The following is a 17,141-nucleotide window of genomic DNA, read 5'->3' as shown; positions in this document are numbered from 1 at the left end:
CCCCCGTCTATTTAAAGCTAAGGTGTTGACTGTAAAATGATATGGTGTATTGTCCTCGATCGCTGAGCCCTGATGGTGTTCGTCTTTCAGGTTCCCGCTGTGAAGTTTATCTACTGCTGGTATTGAACTGGGAAAAGTAGCGCTCGTCAGGAATGTTGGTGGACAGGTCCTGAAGTTGTTTCTTCCTGTAAATGGAAACAGTGCTTGCATTTGTTACAAAATAAACCACTCAAGTAACAGAGAATTGTTTTTTTATACGAATATAGTATTTGTTCATATTTTTTGAATTCATTAGATTTTATTTTCAGTTTTCATTTTAATTAAAGTTTTAGTAATTTTGCTGTTTTTGTCATTTGTATTAGTTTTTTTTATATTTCTATTTAGCTTCAATTTATTTTCATTTCAGATTTAGTTTTTTTCAGTAATTTTAGTACTTTAATTTAGTTGCCAATGACACGTTTCTAATTTTCCTTTAAGTTTTTTATGTAATATTGTCTACTGACTAACTTTAAATGCTAAAATCATATAAATTAAATCTCTTAGAGGAGTTTGTTAAAGTATGGTGCCTGGAAATGGCAAAAATTGCAGAGAAAATTCAAAATGGCTGACTTCCTGTTGGGTTTAGGCTATGGCTCTAAGAGACTTTTTTGAAGGCTTTATGTCGAACGTCACATGAACGAACAGGAAAACAGGTCTCATCGCATCCTCTTGTGTTAAGTGTTAACAGCAGTATGAACTGACGGCGATATCAATCAGCTAGTTATTTTTACTGTTGCCATTTTATTCAATTTTAATTTCCAAATGTTAGTTAGAAAAAAAAATACTTTTAGATATCAATCACCATATGCAATGGACATCGGTTATGCTCCTTTGAAGGCATCTTGAGTAAAACAGCTCTATATTTAATGAAGCACATACAAAAGACCTGAACCAGAAGCAATGCAACCTGTTTTACAGAATACAGAAATTTGTTGGCATGTTAGCAGAACCTGATTTCAACAAGTGCAACATGTTCATGGATCAACATTCCAATCAACCAATCAGATTTGAGGGAAGTTTACAGTTTGTCAGTTTACATTTACTCCCCCTCAAGTTGTTCCAAACCTGTATAAATTTCTTTGTTCTGCTGAACACAAAGCAAGATATTTGTAAAAATAGTAGGAAAAAAATATATTATGGTAGTCACTAGGGGGCGAGATCTGCTTGGTTACAAGCATTCTTCCAAATATCTTCCTTTGTGTACAGCAGAACAAAGAAATATATACAGGTTTGGAACAATTTGAGGGGGAGTAAATGACAAAATTTTCATTTTTTGGGTGAACTATCCCTTTAAGGTTTACAACCAGGGTTACGTGCTTCTACATCAGTGTTATTCACATATCATTTCCCTCTGAAATGATAGGGTTAGGGATAGGGTTGGACTACATTTTCGGACCGGAATGTTGTTCCAGGATCAACGAAATATGTTGACCCAGGAATGCGTCTATCTCGGACATGCAGGATGTGCCCTCAGAATTTATTTAAAGGGTTAGTTCACCCAAAAATGAAAATAATGTCATTTATTACTCACCCTCATGCCGTTCCACACCCGTAAGACCTTCGTTAATCTTCGGAAGCCAAATTAAGATATTTTTGTTGAAATCCGATGGCTCAATGAGGCCTCCATAGCCAGCAATGACATTTCCTCTCTCAAGATCCATTAATGTACTAAAAACATATTTAAATCAGTTCATGTGAGTACAGTGGTTCAATATTAATATTATAAAGCAACGAGAATATTTTTGGTGCGCCAAAAAAAACTAAATAATGACTTACATAGTGATGGCCGATTTCAAAATACTGCTTCATGAAGCTTCGGAGCGTTATGAATCAGCGTGTCGAATCAGCGTGTCGAATCAGCGGTTCGGAGCGCCAAAGTCACGTGATTTCAGCAGTTTGGCGGTTTGACATGCTATCCGAATCATGATTCGACACGCTGATTCATAACGCTCCAAAGCTTCCTGACGCAGTGTTTTGAAATCGGCCATCACTATATAAGTCGTTATTTTGTTTTTTTTTGGCGCACCAAAAATATTCTCGTCGCTTTATAATATTAATATTGAACCACTGTACTCACATGAACTGATTTAAAAATGTTTTTAGTACATTAATGGATCTTGAGAGAGGAAATGTCATTGCTGGCTATGCAGGCCTCACTGAGCCATCGGATTTCATCAAAAATATCTTAATGTGTGTTCCGAAGATTAACGAAGGTCTTACGGGTCTGGAACGGCATGAGGGTGAGTAATAAATGACATTATTTTCATTTTTGGGTGAACTAACCCTTTAAGGTAGCGCATGGGGCGTTACGTTGAAATTTAGTAGTTTGCACTATTGAGTCACTTTGCCTCACTGACTTCTGCAACCCATATCAGATGTCAATTTTCACCATTTCTGAGATATGTGAAAAGTCTCATGAGTTTTTCAGCATGTTTAGGCCCTTTGAAAATGTAATTTATTTTAGAGAAGACAACGAAGAAGAAGAATAAACGGAGCAATTCCAATAGGGTCCTCACAACATCAGTGCTTTCAAATTAATTAAAATTATTGTAAAACTATTAATTCAGTCGTGTACGCTAATCAAATATAGTCAATCAAACCCATTGTAACTCACTGAGCATCATGGGCCTGGGCCAGCTGTGCATTGGTGTTGTCCAAAGCCCTGCGCAGCTCCTTATTAAAGCGCGCTTGCTGTCTTTCTAGCAGCAGTGCAGCACGGGCTGATGTCATGTGCTCGTGATGCTCCTGAAGCTCCTTCTCCCGTTGCTTCGTGACAGCACTCTGCACACATTTGTTCGGTTTTTAACAAATACTTGTATTTTGATCTTTTGCAACATTTCATGATGTTACCTATTAATAAATAAAAGTCATTTTTGGGCTTTACCTTCCTATCTTCTGCTTGCTGCAGCTGGTACTGTGTGTACTGCTGGAGCTCTTTAGGACTCATTCCCTTGTAACAGTCCCTGCGCAGGCGAGACAGACCCAGCACACTAACTTTCTGTTCAGGGTTTTCCATCAGCAGGTCCCCATTTAGCTGGTTCAGGATGTCCGTCTGGTTGTTTTCCTCTTCCTCATGATGCTCTTGTAGACGTCGATGTGTGATTTCTGCAGCCTGTGGTCAAGCAGCAGCAAGGAACAATGGGAAAATTATAGTTCTTTGTGAATTACACAGCCTATTTTTCTCTTTTTGTCTCTACTTTGTGGACTTAAAGGGATAATTCACCATAAAATTAAAATTTTGTCATCATTTACTCACCTTCATATTGTTCCAAACCTGTTTGAGTTTCTTTCTTCTGTTGAAAACAAAAGAACAATTTTAAAGAATGTTGGTAACCTGACAGTTGATGGACCCCATTGACTTCAATAGTGTTTTTTTCCTACTATAGATGTCAATGGGGTCCATCAACTGTCTGGTTACTAATATTCTTCAAAAATATCTTCTTTTGTGTTCAACAGAAGAAAATAAGATTTGGAACCACTTGAGGGTGAGTAAGTAAAGACAAAATTTAAAGTTTGGCGTGAACTATCCCTTTAAGTCGTCAGAGACTCACCAGTGCCAGGTTAAAGTTTTTGGTGGCGATGGCTGTAGCTCTTTTGCATTGTTCCTCCATCTTCTGCAATTCAAGAGCTCGGTTGTCCAGAGATAGTCTGCTTTGATCATACTGATGCACTATACAGTTTGTAAAAAGAGAAAACATTGATACTAGGGCTGGGAAAAATAATTTATGCGATTAATATTGGCTGTTTACAAGATTTATGGGTAAAGCCCTTTTCACACCAAGAATGATAACGATAAATATAACCATTACGATAACTATATTAATGTCCACACCAGTGGACGATAACGCTTTAATTTTTATCATCTGCCACTTTAAAACAGGATGCTCAAGCTCTTTAAAACAGGATGGTTTCTGATTGGCTGTCAATGTTTTTATCATTCATCAGCTGGTTATTGTTATAGTTGTGGTGTGGACTCTATTCTTTTATATTTAGAATAATTTTTAGAACTATGTGTTTATCGTTATCGTTATAATTATCGTCTTTGGTGTGAACAGGCATTAACTCTTTAATAACTCAATAATAAAACTGTCATTACAAAAATATAGGAAAAATATTATAGAATACAAATGATTGGTTTAGCAGTTTATTTGATTTCTTAGCCAATTAGAAGCAAAAATTAAAACCTGTCAATTAGACGAAGGTCAGTAAAAAAAAAAAAAAATGGAATTACACTTGATATTTCTGTCTCCTTCATATCTGAAAATATGGCTTTGCCCCTGCATAATGTACAGTTTTCAGAAAGAAGCCAAACATTCAAGACTGGGACAAAAAGTCACAAAAAATTGGTGAAAATGAACAGTTTTTAGGCCTGCCATTCAGCAAGTGAACTTACCTTTTTCTTGTAGCTGTTGTTTTGCTCGCTCCAGTTCTTCTTGCTGTTGCAGGCTCCATGCTCTGAGCTGCTCCTGCTGCTTCCTCAGCCGGTCCTTCTGGGCCAGATCTTCTCCAGTCAGTCCCGGAAGTATCCGCACCCCTTCCTGCTTCTTCAGCAGCTCTGGATCATTCAAATCAAACTCACGTCTGCTGGTAGTTTGTTGGAATTGTTGCCTAAATTGCACAATGGCTTCATTCAGCAGATGCTCATCTTTCTTCTGCCGCTGCTCCAGGACACAGGCTACACGATCACTGCACAGCAGGTCATCAGCTACAAAAACACACAAGGGAAGAAGGTTTTGAGTCAGCCTCAATGTAGTTATTATGACTTATGTTATTCAAGTTAGGAATGCACAATATATCAGCCACCATATCGGTATTGGCCGATATATGTTCTTTTTTAATATTATTGTTATCGGTCCGATAAGAAAATTTGGCCGTTATATTAATGCCGATAAATGATGGATTATTTCCTTTAGCTGAGAGTCTTCAGATGTGCACTGTTCTCTATGATGGTTTTGTATTGCTTGAAATATGATTGGAATCACTTTTAAAAGGAAAATGTTAAAGGGATAGTTCACCCAAAAATGAAATTTGTCCCATGATTTACTCACCCTCAAGCCATCCTAGGTGTGTATGACTATCTTCTTTCAGATGAACACAATTGGAGTTATATTTAAAAAATATCCTGGCTTTTCCAAGCTTTATAATGGTAGTGAATGGTGGGCCTGTTTTGAAGCCAAAAATAAATACATCCATCCATCATAAAAATAATCTATACGGCTCCAGGGGGTTAATTAAGGCCTTCTGAAGTGAGGCGATGGGTTTTTGTAAGACAAATATCCATATTTAAAACTATATAATCTAAAATAACTAGCTTCCGCCAGTCGACCGTACGCATACTGTGTAAGTCGTCTTGCGCCAAATGAGTAACCCCTGACGCAATGTATGACGCAGGTTGTAGGAGTATCGTAAGCCTCTCGCGGTTCAAACAAATAGGGCTGTGCAACAAACTGAAGCTCCTCTTCTCTTATATCGAAATCCTCCAACATTTCTCTTTAAAATTAGACCTCTAATTCATGACTGGTGCACGTCCGCGTTTGTCATTGCGTCGTGCGTCAGTTGAGAGTTCACTCTTCCGCTGCAAATCGCTGCGTACAGCCGTCTGCCGGAAGCTAGATATTTTACTTTATAAAGTTTTAAATATGGATATTTTTCTTACAAAAACCCATCGCTTTATTTCGGAAGGCCTTTATTAGCCCCCTGGAGCCGTGGATTATTTTTTATAATGGATGGATGCATTGATTTTGGGCTTCAAAACACGCCTCCTGTTCGCTACCATTATAAAGCTTGGAAGAGCCAGGATATTTTTAAATATATCTCCGACTGTGTTTGTCTGAAAGAAGATAGTCATATACACCTAGGCTGGCTTGAGGGTGAGTAAATCGGATAATTTTCATTTTTGGGTGAAACTATCCCTTTAAGTTCAACATGTGCTGCGCAAGACGCAAGTCTATCATAAAAATCACAAAAACTTGTATGATTATTATTATTATTTTTTTTGATAATAGATCCAGAATAAACAAAAATACTTTAAAAAAAAAAATCAGTATTTCATTTTTGAAAATTGAAAATCATTTATTTATTTTGATTGTTGCAGATTCTGGTCCTCACCATAGACTTTCAGTTCATTTGCTTCGCGTTGGTCTTTCTCTCTTCGTTCTTTAACTTGATAGTCGAGAGCATCCTTGTCAAGCTGTCCAAGATAGAAAACAAACAAAAAACGAATTTGTAAATGCTGTTTACAGCTGTATAAAGATGTCTCCAGCAAACGGACTTACTCCAATCGTGCGGACTTTATCATTAAAGATCCTCTCTCGGCGCTGCAGCTCCCTGTTTCTCTTTCTGTCAAGTTGAACAGCTGCGATTCGGTCTGACATAAGCTCAACTTGATCCATTGTATATCAACACTATAAATCTATATAGCGAGCAATACAATGAAATGTTTCAATCGACCAACTGGATGTCACGAACCGAGAAACCCATAAACAAACACGTTGCTAAGAGACTGAATATACATGTTAGAAAATGGCGCCCTCTCTCTGTTATTTCTCATGCAGTTGCCGGTTGCATAAACTGCTTAGACTAGGCTTAAAAGTTAGTCATCTCATTTTTTTCTTCAAGACTGGTCCTTGATCAATACAGTATCCTTCTAGAAGATCATTCTTCAACTGTCATGAGAAACAAACAACAGAAATTTGGGGATGACTGGTTTAGATGGATCAACTATTTACTAAACTTTATTTATCTCTTCTTGGGATGGAAATTGTGTATATCAGAAGACTTTGAGCAACTTACTGCGCCATAACCCATTATGTCTTCCCAGCTTTCTAGCAGAGGATAAACATTTTCCAGATACCATTTGAAGGGCTTACATTTGAGTTTCTCTCGTAACTGTTTTCTTTCGATCACATCACCAATATCAATCCCATGATCCTAGAGGAAAAACAGTAATTTTGTTAACCAGGTCCAGGGTGATGATATGAAGATCAATGAAATATTCAACTTAGCCTGAACTAACCTTGAAACAATGTTTACGATTACTGTTACCTTTAGAGGGAGATTCCAGGCAATATTCACATTTGATTTATATTCATCCATCCAGATTTCAGCCACTCTCAGAGCATTTCGAATCATGGCTTTGCTGAGATCCGGTAAATAAGGCTTATGTGCTCTTTCAATGTGAGCAATCTTTGAACATGGCACCACTTCTATACTCCCACCACAGAGCCAGAGCTGTTTTATTATTAAGATATTGATCAAATCCAAGCACTTTTTACATATTATATGCATTTTTTGGTGCCACAATGTGCAGGAATAACTTACACGTATTCCTAGTTCAACATTTTCACCCCCATAAATTGTCATTCATCCAAAACTCAAATTTCTCCTAAGAACTGACGATCAGCGACAAGGATACCCATGACTGAGGGACTCCTAACAATGCAGAAAAAGAAACTGAATATAGGCAACTCCAGAATTATTGGCACCCTTGTTAAATAATAATAATAAAAAAATTTTAAAAATCACAACATCACAACAAAAATCACAACACCCCCTCCCCCCTCAATTGAAGTAAAACAATTGAGGGGGGAGGGGGTGGGGGGCTCTCATTATGATAGAAATGTTCACGTTGGCCACAATTATTGGCACACAATTATTGTAAATTTCATGTTCATCACTGGAACATCATGTAAATCAAACTGAACCTGCTGTTGTTTTACAGATTTCAGTCTAAAGGCCTGTTCACACCAGGACGATAACTGTAACTATAACGATAAAAATATAGTGGTAAAAATTTAAAAAATGTAAAAGAATAACAGTCTCCACACCACAACTATAATGATAATGGCACAGATCAACGATTTTTTTTTCCAGCTGATGAACGATAAAAACATGGACAGCCAATCAGAATCCATCCTACTTAAAAGAGCTCAAGCATTTAAAGTGGCAGATGACAAAATTGCAAGCCGTGCTTATAATAAGCAGAATGATATCATCCGCTGGTGTGAAAGCTAATATAGTTTTCTTTATAGCTATCATTCTTTGTGTGAATGGGCTTTAGAGCTTATTCAGTCAACCAAATCAATAACATTTCCATACTATATTTTTTCCTGAAATCTTTACAGCCTTGTCAAAAAAAAAAAGAAAAAAAAAAAAATTAAAAATCTCTAGATCGCCTCTTTAGTCTGAAGACTAGAATCATCTCAACAGCAGAAACACACGTAAATTCACACACATACAAAACATACAGTGGATAACACAACAACACACAATAAAACATCTGCAATCCTCCATGGCTGCTTCGAACTCCTTTTTTGAATCCTTTCCTCCTGTCAGTCCTGTTTACGAGGATTTTCACGACGCCATCCTCTCTGTGGTATCAACTCATGCCTGATTTAGAAACCCTTGATGATGCAATATGCCTCCATGGAGGAAAATGGTGTACATCAGCCAGAGACTGAAAAACACAGAGCCCTGGACATGACATGCAGGAAAAAAAATTGTAGGCTAAATCGTGCGTATGATTTACTAATTCGTTCCCTCAATTTACCAAAACATGCGCACGATTTACTATTTCGTTCCCGTGATTTACTAAAACGTGTGCACGATTTACTATTTTGTTCCCTCGATGTATAAATCATGCACATGATTTAGTAAATTGAGGGAACGCATTTACACTTTATTTCCTTTATGTTTTTGAAAGAAGTTTTTTTTTAAGTTTTTAGTAAAAACTTACAATTTAAAATAACTGTTTTCTATTTTTATATTTTAAAATGGAATTTATTCATGTGATGGCAATGCTGTATTTTCTGTGTCACATGATCCTTCAGAAATCATTCTAATATGCTGATTTGGTGCTCAAGTAACATTTCTTATTGTTATTAATGTTGAAATAGTTGCTGCTTATTAATTTTATTATATTATTATCTTATTATGCATTATATGCTGTTCTTTTGCATAATATCAAAGTCTATAGAATAACACAAGACGTGTCACTTGTATTGTTTTGAATGGGAGAAAGTGTAACGCGCAATATGGCGGAATAAGTCCCGCCTTCAAAATAAGAGCCAATCGCCGACCTGTAAAGTCATCGCGTCACTGCAGCGGCCGTTAGAAGCACCGGTTTCTATAGAAACAGTCAGATGTGCGCCTCCGAAATGAGGCACAAGAGACGCGCATTTAGGTGTGCGCATGCGCATTAGCTTGATCCAGCCTAAATACTGTTTTTTGTCATGATTTGAGCCTTTGGAAAAAAAAAAATGACACAGTTGTTGTCAGATTTCATTGGTGATTTCAAATATGAAATTTAATCGAAAGCTTGGCAAACAGCTTTGGAGAATTTGATGTTTCCCCATTCAAAGAGATAGGAGTTGCACTTGCATGCCCGAGAGGCGTTTCAAAGATGGCCGCCGAGTGAAATGACTTGTCTTAAAGGGACTTTGATAATATATATATATATATATATATATATATATATATATATTGTATTATACAATATACTGTATATACATATTTCTTTCATGACAACTCTCAGAAGATTGTTAGCATGGTAATGGATATGACAATGTTAATGTATTTGGGCTTGGCGGAATAGACCTGCTTCGCTGCTGCTGAATTGCTGTTGCTGTAGATTATTGCTGCTGCTGCAGATCAAGTACAGGAACTTGCTACTGCCAATACATACACCTATACGCTGCTGCGAGTAAGACATAGTGCTGCTGCACAAATAGCATATATTAATAACCCATAGCAGATCTACACAGGTGGAGCTGGGGAAGGTGGAGGGTTTTAGAGGAACTATGTATATAATGAATTTTGGGGGAAATGTGCTTAGTTGTAAACAAATCTTATAATTCATTTGATTTTGGAGTGAAATGTGACAAACATGTTTTCAAAGAGAAAATCTACAGTACCTGGCACAGAGGTTCCCAGCGCCACAAACACAACTGCAGTTACAGAGTTACAGAAAGATTTCATTAAAAAGATCTTCATTTGTGTTCAGGAGATGAACGAAAGTCTTACGGGCTTGGAATGACATGAGGGTGAGTAATTAATGACAGAATTTTCATTTTTGGGTGAACTAACCCTTGAGCAAATATTCTTTTACATAATACTGTCACCATGACAATTTTGGTTCACAACTGGAGCACTGCAGTGCAGATTGAGGCAGCCTTCTATAAACCACCTAATGTCTAATTATGAGAAATATTTAGGAATTTAGATTATGTTCTCTCTCTCTCTCTGTTTATGCTGGGAGTGAGTGGGCGGAGTTGGCGTCTGAGTCAGTGCGGTTGTGATAACTTTTGATTATGTGATTTTTGCAGCAAGTTAAAATGTTGTGTTCATTGGTTTACATTATTAGGGTGTGACCAGAAAAATAAATACAGGGTGCAGCTCAGAATAATGTGGTAAATGAAGGAACAAGTGCTGACAGTGATAGAGCACAGAATGGATGTGAATATGGTTGTAAATGCGGTTGTAAATATTGTTTCAAATGGTGAAGTAAAAAAATGCACCAGCCTACAGGTAAACAATGTCGCTGCTGTTGTGGCTGAGGCAGGTGGTAATGATTTGGATATGGCAGAGGATGAATCTATTTTTAAAACTCCCACAATCAAAAGCAAGACAAGCAAAAGAAGGAAAAGGAAAAAAGCAAAGAAAGTAATAGATCACAATGATTTAAATGTTAAAATCGATTCTGACAATAGATGTTTTGATGAATCAGCACCTGAAAGTGAGAGTGAGTCTTCAGACTGTGTTAATTCTGTCGCGTTGAGATCAGGAAGAACTGCTTATACTTTGGAGAAAATAAAGAAATTTCTACAGACCACTAAAGGAATGAAAGGGACGAAAGTAGAAGACTTTTTCCCAGAAAGGCAAAGCGTCTTCACTGTAAAAAATAAATAAATAAAGTTGAGCTAACTTAAAAAAAAAAGAAAAGAAAAAAAAGACAACTTCCCCGCTAGAAATTTTACGTTCCCAGAACATTCTCAGAACGTCCCCACTGGTGTTAAGGACTTTGTCTAGTAACGTTCCCAGAACGTTCAGAGACGGTCACGATGTGGAGATCTTTTAAGGGTTGGGGGACGTTATTTGGCGGACATTCAGGGAACATTCAGAACGTTCTCTGAACATTTAGGGAACCATATTTTATTTGTGATTTTCCCAGAACATCCCTGCTGCCCTTGTCAAAAAATTGAGTTGAAAATTAGAGCTAAATTGGCAAACAAAAGCTGTTTAAACAAAAACTATTTTTTCTTAAATGTTTTCTTAAACAAAAGCACTTTACAGGTAATTTCTGGATTATTATTATAAAACCTTTTCTTTAAAATGCAAATCTCTTGCAGTAAGTCTAGCTTACAACACCACATGCATGAGGTAATGTACTAAACTACTGTATCACTGCATCAGCAACTACACAGTTCAGTCAGGACCACTTAAGTAAAAAAATTACCAGAGACAAACTTTTTAGTTAATTTTTTATTGGCATATTTTGCTGAAGTTTCATTTGGCGGTATGGCTCTGTTCTAAATTCCCCATCCTTTTCATGTGCTCGATGAAAGCTAAGACCAGGAACAGCAGCAGCTTCTGGGGACAACCTCCCATTTTTTAACTGGGAGAGCAGCACAAAATCCCCCTACTGAGAACAGAGCATGCATCAATGACAACAGAATGACACTGATTAAGTTAAACACAAGTTTAAGGAGGAGCTGGGGGAGGAGGTAGGTTGCAAGCAGCATGTAGTGGAAGCAGCCAAACAAGCAAAGAGACGGAAGATGCGTTTAAGTAATGCGCCTTATTTGAGAGTTACCAATTGAATCCATAAAAATCAGATCAGCTGATATGGGTGGGGCTAGAACTTGCAAATCAGATAATAGCAGAGTTTGACTACAAGGCGTGCCTGAACTAGCACAGAATGCTTGATTTACTGCCTTTAAATAAATAAACATACAATATAACATTGGTGTTTCTGAGCTCATCACTGACTAAAGCACAGGCTCTACTCTCCAGCACAATGGTAACCTCACAAAACTCAGATAACAGAAACAGAACATTAAACTAACAGACCTCTCTAGATCTCAGCATTTTCACTTATTACAAAAAAAAAAAAAAAATCTGATCAAATTAATTTGGTTGCTTACTGTTGAGGATTTGATGTATACTTACATATATACAGTGGCTTTATTCACTGATCTATAAAATCGTGTCCTGACTTAATATTTTGAAAGTTTTATGAAATTATTCAGACGGGATCATTCTGCGTATGAACCTCAACAATGGTGACAAAATTTTCAGATAAACAAACAAACTCTGAGCATCACAAAACAAGCTACTAAAGTCACAAAAAAGATTTTTGTTTATTGTCACCATTGTTGAGGTTCCTATGCTGATCTATGATGTCTGTCTGAATCTAAAAGACACTGTTCAAAATTCTGTATTTTTAAAAAAGAAGAAATTCTAATAATTAACACACTCAGAGTTTAGACTCTGGAGAGGATCAGTGAATCAGAACACTCCATAATGAGTGAATCACCATCATTAAATAACCAAACTCACCTGATCAGAATTTTTCTTACAATTTAAATCTAAACACAAATCTAACGTTAAGATGTCAAGAATCAAGAGCCCATCTAAAGCAAATGCTCACCTTCATAACGGTGACTTCAAACTTTATTATTTTCTATAAAACATCAACATCTAACCTGTCACCTGGTAACGTTCAGAGACGGTCACGATGTGGAGTTCTTTTAATGTTTGGGGGACTTTATTTGGTGGACCTTCAGGGAACTTTCATGACATTCTGGGAATGTTTAGGGGACTATTACTATAGGACGTTCTGTTAACTTCCCAAATGTCCTCTTTGTAACGTTTTCGTGCAACCATAAAATAACCAAAATAGAACATCCCCCTAAACTCATTTTGGGAACGTTATTAAATGACCAACAGAGGACCGTGTGGGAACGTTCTGTTAATGTCCCAAATGTCCTCTTTGTAACGTTCTTATTTGACCATAAAATAACTAAAATGGAACGTCCCCCTAAAGTCATAAGGAACCTTGAACAGCAGCACTTTCATTACCAAAAGAGGATGTTTTAGGAAAGGCCCTAATGTTCTGTAAAGGTTCAGAATTTTTGTCACCTTTAGAGAACTTTTAGGGAACGTTGCGCAAGGTCCTGAGAATGTCGCCTTCTACGTGGGTAAGCAACCATTTTCATAAATGTTGTATCGTTCACTCCGATTTGATCAAAAACACAGATTTATTTACAGTAGGTTTCAGGGAAAGTTCTCAGAACTTTGGCTAACATTCTGGCAGAAGGTTCTCTCAAAGTTATGAACAAATGTTCTTTTAGTAACATCAATAGAATGTTATTTCAAAGTTATCTGGTCTTTAATAACGTTCTCAAAATGTTAGCATAAAAATTTAAATTATTGTTCATAAAACATTTTTTTTCTGCAACGTTTTCGTCAGGATCCTGCCCTGACAGTATTGTCAGTTTAGTCAATGTTTCATTGTTTGTAGTGCTTGAGAATGTGGCTGTCTTTGTTTGTGTTGGCATGTACTCTTCTCATTGCTTCCTTGTTTCCAGTTACAACGCCACCTTGTTTAGTCCTGGGGCAAATTCTAAAAGTAAATTTTGTCATACTATGTTTAAATATGTTTCATAGGTAAGAAATGTGCTTTCAACTGAGGTGGAAAGTCCAGGGGTCAGAAAGTAAAAGTCCTGCCATATTTTTATTCCACCCACTGAAGCAGTGTTAAAGTTAATGAGATAATTAAGTGATTAATTGAGTGATGATTGACTGTTATTGAAGACACCTGATATTAACAAGCAGAATCACCAAAGGAGAAAAATCATAATTTTTAAGTCACCATCATGGAGATCAGGGATTGCTTTAGTTGAGCTCTTGACCCTTGACTTTTTAATATTACATTTTGCTTGGCTGTAACTGAGTTATAACACCCAAACAAGCAAAGAGAAAAGATGATCAGGTGGTGTTGGTTATGTTTCCACATAATCCTTATTTGACCTGAGTCAATAAACTCATTTAGAGCCCAATCTCTGAGTTACATTTACACTATTTATTACAGCAGCCCTATGAGTCTGTAGCAGAAGGTCCTGTTTTTTCAATATAGTTTAAAAGATTTCCTAAAAGTTTTTCTGATTTGGAAAAAAAAAAAAGTCTCTTTAATTTAGAGATCCAGACATGAAGAATCAGCCTGTGAATCTCAACAGTGGTGAGTATAATAAAGCATGTTGCAGTGCATTCTGGGTGCCACCAATCAAAATTCATCCATGGCTCCCATCATGCATTGCTGCATGAATAAATTGTGACCTTAATTGTCTTAGTAATTTCCTTTATTCTCACTATTTTAATTTTTGCTATTTTATGTGACTTTTTAGTAGCTTGTTTTCTAGTGTTCAGAGTTGATCTGTTTATCGGAATATGTTGCTTGTCACCGTTGTTGAGATTAATACACTGATTCTTGATGTCTGTGTGTGTTTTTTTTTTCAGAACAACTTTTAAAAAATCTTTTGGATTATATCAACAAAAAGCTGGATCTTCTGCTGTAATTAATAACATAAATCACCTGATCATCTTTTCTCTTTGTCTGTCTGGGCGAGCTTTGATCTCAGTTATGGTTACTTAAAAAATTGTGGTTTTTCTTCTTTGGTGATTCTGCTTGTTAACATCAGGTGTCTTCAATAACGGTCAATCATCACACAATTAATCACTTAATTATCTCATTAACTTTAACACAGCTTCAGTGGGTAGAATAAAAATATGGCAGGACTTTTACTTTCTGACCACTGGACCTTCCACCTCTGATAACCAGACTGACTTTATTTCTGTCACACGTCTACAGAAGCTCTTATTGAGAATTAACAGAAGTTTAGATGTTTCGTTTGAGGTCAGTTTGAGTAAGTTAATTTAGGCTTTCAAATGCCCAGAAAGCTACTAAAAACATATTTAAAACAATTCATGTGACTACAGTGGTTTAACCTTAATATTATGAAGTGACGAATACTTTTTGTGTGCCAAAAAAAAAAAAAAAAAAAAAAAAAAATAGAGACTTTATTCAACAATATCTAGTGATGGACGATTTCAAAAGACTGCTTCATGAAGCTTCAAAGCTTTACCAATCTTTTGTTTCGAATCAGTGGTTCGGAGCGTGTATCAAACAGCCAAAGTCACGTGAACCATTGAAATTTTGAAACACTTATGAGGTAACGAAGCCTCGTTTACTGAAATCATGTGATTTTGGCGCTCTGAACCACTGATTCGAAACTTCATGAAGCAATGTTTTGATATCACCCATCACTAGATATTGTTGAATAAAATCATTATTTTGTTTTTTGGCACACAAAAAGTATTCTTGTTACTTCATAACAATGAGATTGAACCACTGTAGTCACATGAACTGTTTTAAATATGTCTTTAGTTCCTTTCTGGACATTTGTCTAAAGTCTAAATTAACCTCCTAGGAATGGAGGCCTCACGGAGCCATCGGATTTTATCAAAAGTATCTTAACTTGTGTTCCGAAGATGAACGAAGGGTGTGGAACGACATGAGGGTGAGTAATTAATGACAGAATTTTCATTTTTGGGTGAACTAACCCTTTAAATTTCCTTTTAAAAGTCTTTGATGACATGTTGTATTGTCCAATTTTGTCCTGTGCATGTTTGCAAAATGAGATGATAGTAGGAATCCTGTCCTTGGCCGATCTCAAGACATCGGTTTGTTTTTCTATTTCTTATTGAATCTCCCTAAATGTAAAACAGAAACCATAAAATTAATTTTCATACTGTATATGCATAAAAAATTGAGAATAACCACACACTTAACAATGTTAAGCAATGTGTTGTAAAAATAATAAAGCAAATAAAATGCACATCAGGACCATACCTGAGTGAAGTCCCAGTATATACTCAGTCCTTTCTCCTTGGCTTTTTTACAGTCATGTAACCCTGGTGTGCTTCCACTACCGGGATCCGTTAGACAACGGTTGGAGTTATACTTGTGAGATTTGAGTCCTCCAATGTAGATCTCTCCATTACGACTGTAGTAACAATACTGTGAGAGATGTTGAAATGAAGAGTGTGTTTTGGATGTAGATATTCACAGCAAAGGTTTACACTTACATACAGTACCTGAGGCTTATAGTAATGACACCCATACAGAATAGGTACACTTCCAGGAACAGGTCCTTGATCAATACAGTATCCTCCTAGAAGATCATTCTTCAACTGTCATGAGAAACAAACAGCAGAAATTTGGGGATGACTGGTTTAGATGGATCAACTATTTACTAAACTTTATCTCTTCTTGGGATGGAAATTGAGTATATCAGAAGACTTTGAGCAACTTACTGTACCATAACCCATTATGTCTTCCCAGCTTTCTAGCAGAGGATAAACATTTTCCAGATACCATTTGAAGGGCTTACATTTGAGTTTCTCTCGTAACTGTTTTCTTTCAGTCACGTCACCAATATCAATCCCATGATCCTAGAGGAAAAACAGTAATTTTGTTAACCAGGTCCAGGGTGATGATATGAAGATCAATGAATTTAATAGTTATAAACAAGACTGTTAATATTCAACTTATCCTGAGCTAACCTTGAAACAATGTTTACGATTACTGTTACCTTTAGAGGGAGATTCCAGGCAATATTTACATATGATTTATATTCATCCATCCAGATTTCAGCCACTCTCAGAGCATTTCGAATCATGGCTTTGCTGAAATCCGGTGCATAAGGCTTATGTGCTCTTTCAATGTGAGCAATCTTTGAACATGGCACCACTTCTATACTCCCACCACAGAGCCAGACCTGATTTAATATTAAGATATTTATTTATTATCAGATATTGATCAAATCCAAGCACTTTTTACATATTATATGCATTTTTTGGTGCCACAATATGCAGTAATAACTTACACGTATTCCTAGTTCAACATTTTCACCCCCATAAATTGTCATTCCCTCGTCCAAAACTCCAATTTCTCCTAAGAACTGACGATCCGCGACAAGGAGACCCATGACTGAGGGACTCCTAACAATGCAGAAAAATAAATATAGGCAACTCCAGAATTATTG

General features: G+C 36.6%; 1 protein-coding gene across 6 annotated transcripts in view; it reads right to left on the bottom strand.

Annotated features, from left to right (window-relative positions):
- Positions 1–47: 47 nt before the first annotated feature.
- Positions 48–17,141, bottom strand: part of LOC127507058 (probable polypeptide N-acetylgalactosaminyltransferase 8) — a 129,098-nt gene continuing 112,004 nt past the window's right edge. For 3 of the 6 annotated variants that reach the window (XM_051883933.1, XM_051883930.1, XM_051883928.1), the window contains 7 exons: positions 16,983–17,097; positions 16,689–16,874; positions 16,411–16,548; positions 16,192–16,287; positions 15,947–16,114; positions 15,658–15,807; positions 11,503–11,677 (listed from right to left, as the gene is read on the bottom strand). In XM_051883933.1, the coding sequence (XP_051739893.1) occupies positions 15,673–15,807; positions 15,947–16,114; positions 16,192–16,287; positions 16,411–16,548; positions 16,689–16,874; positions 16,983–17,097 (838 nt within the window). In that variant the 3' untranslated portion in view covers positions 11,503–11,677; positions 15,658–15,672. Of the gene's footprint in view, positions 186–2,653; positions 2,821–2,923; positions 3,152–3,590; positions 3,710–4,432; positions 4,745–6,147; positions 6,230–6,314; positions 7,270–7,359; positions 7,471–11,502; positions 11,678–15,657; positions 15,808–15,946; positions 16,115–16,191; positions 16,288–16,410; positions 16,549–16,688; positions 16,875–16,982; positions 17,098–17,141 lie in introns of those variants that run through there. The other 3 variants (XM_051883936.1, XM_051883935.1, XR_007928224.1) reach the window with 3 other exon arrangements.

The sequence above is a fragment of the Ctenopharyngodon idella genome, chromosome 24, assembly GCF_019924925.1.
Source record: "Ctenopharyngodon idella isolate HZGC_01 chromosome 24, HZGC01, whole genome shotgun sequence".
In the NCBI taxonomy this organism is placed as follows: domain Eukaryota; kingdom Metazoa; phylum Chordata; class Actinopteri; order Cypriniformes; family Xenocyprididae; genus Ctenopharyngodon; species Ctenopharyngodon idella.
Note: the sequence above shows the minus strand (reverse complement) of the source record. Positions and strands in the feature narration are given on the sequence as shown.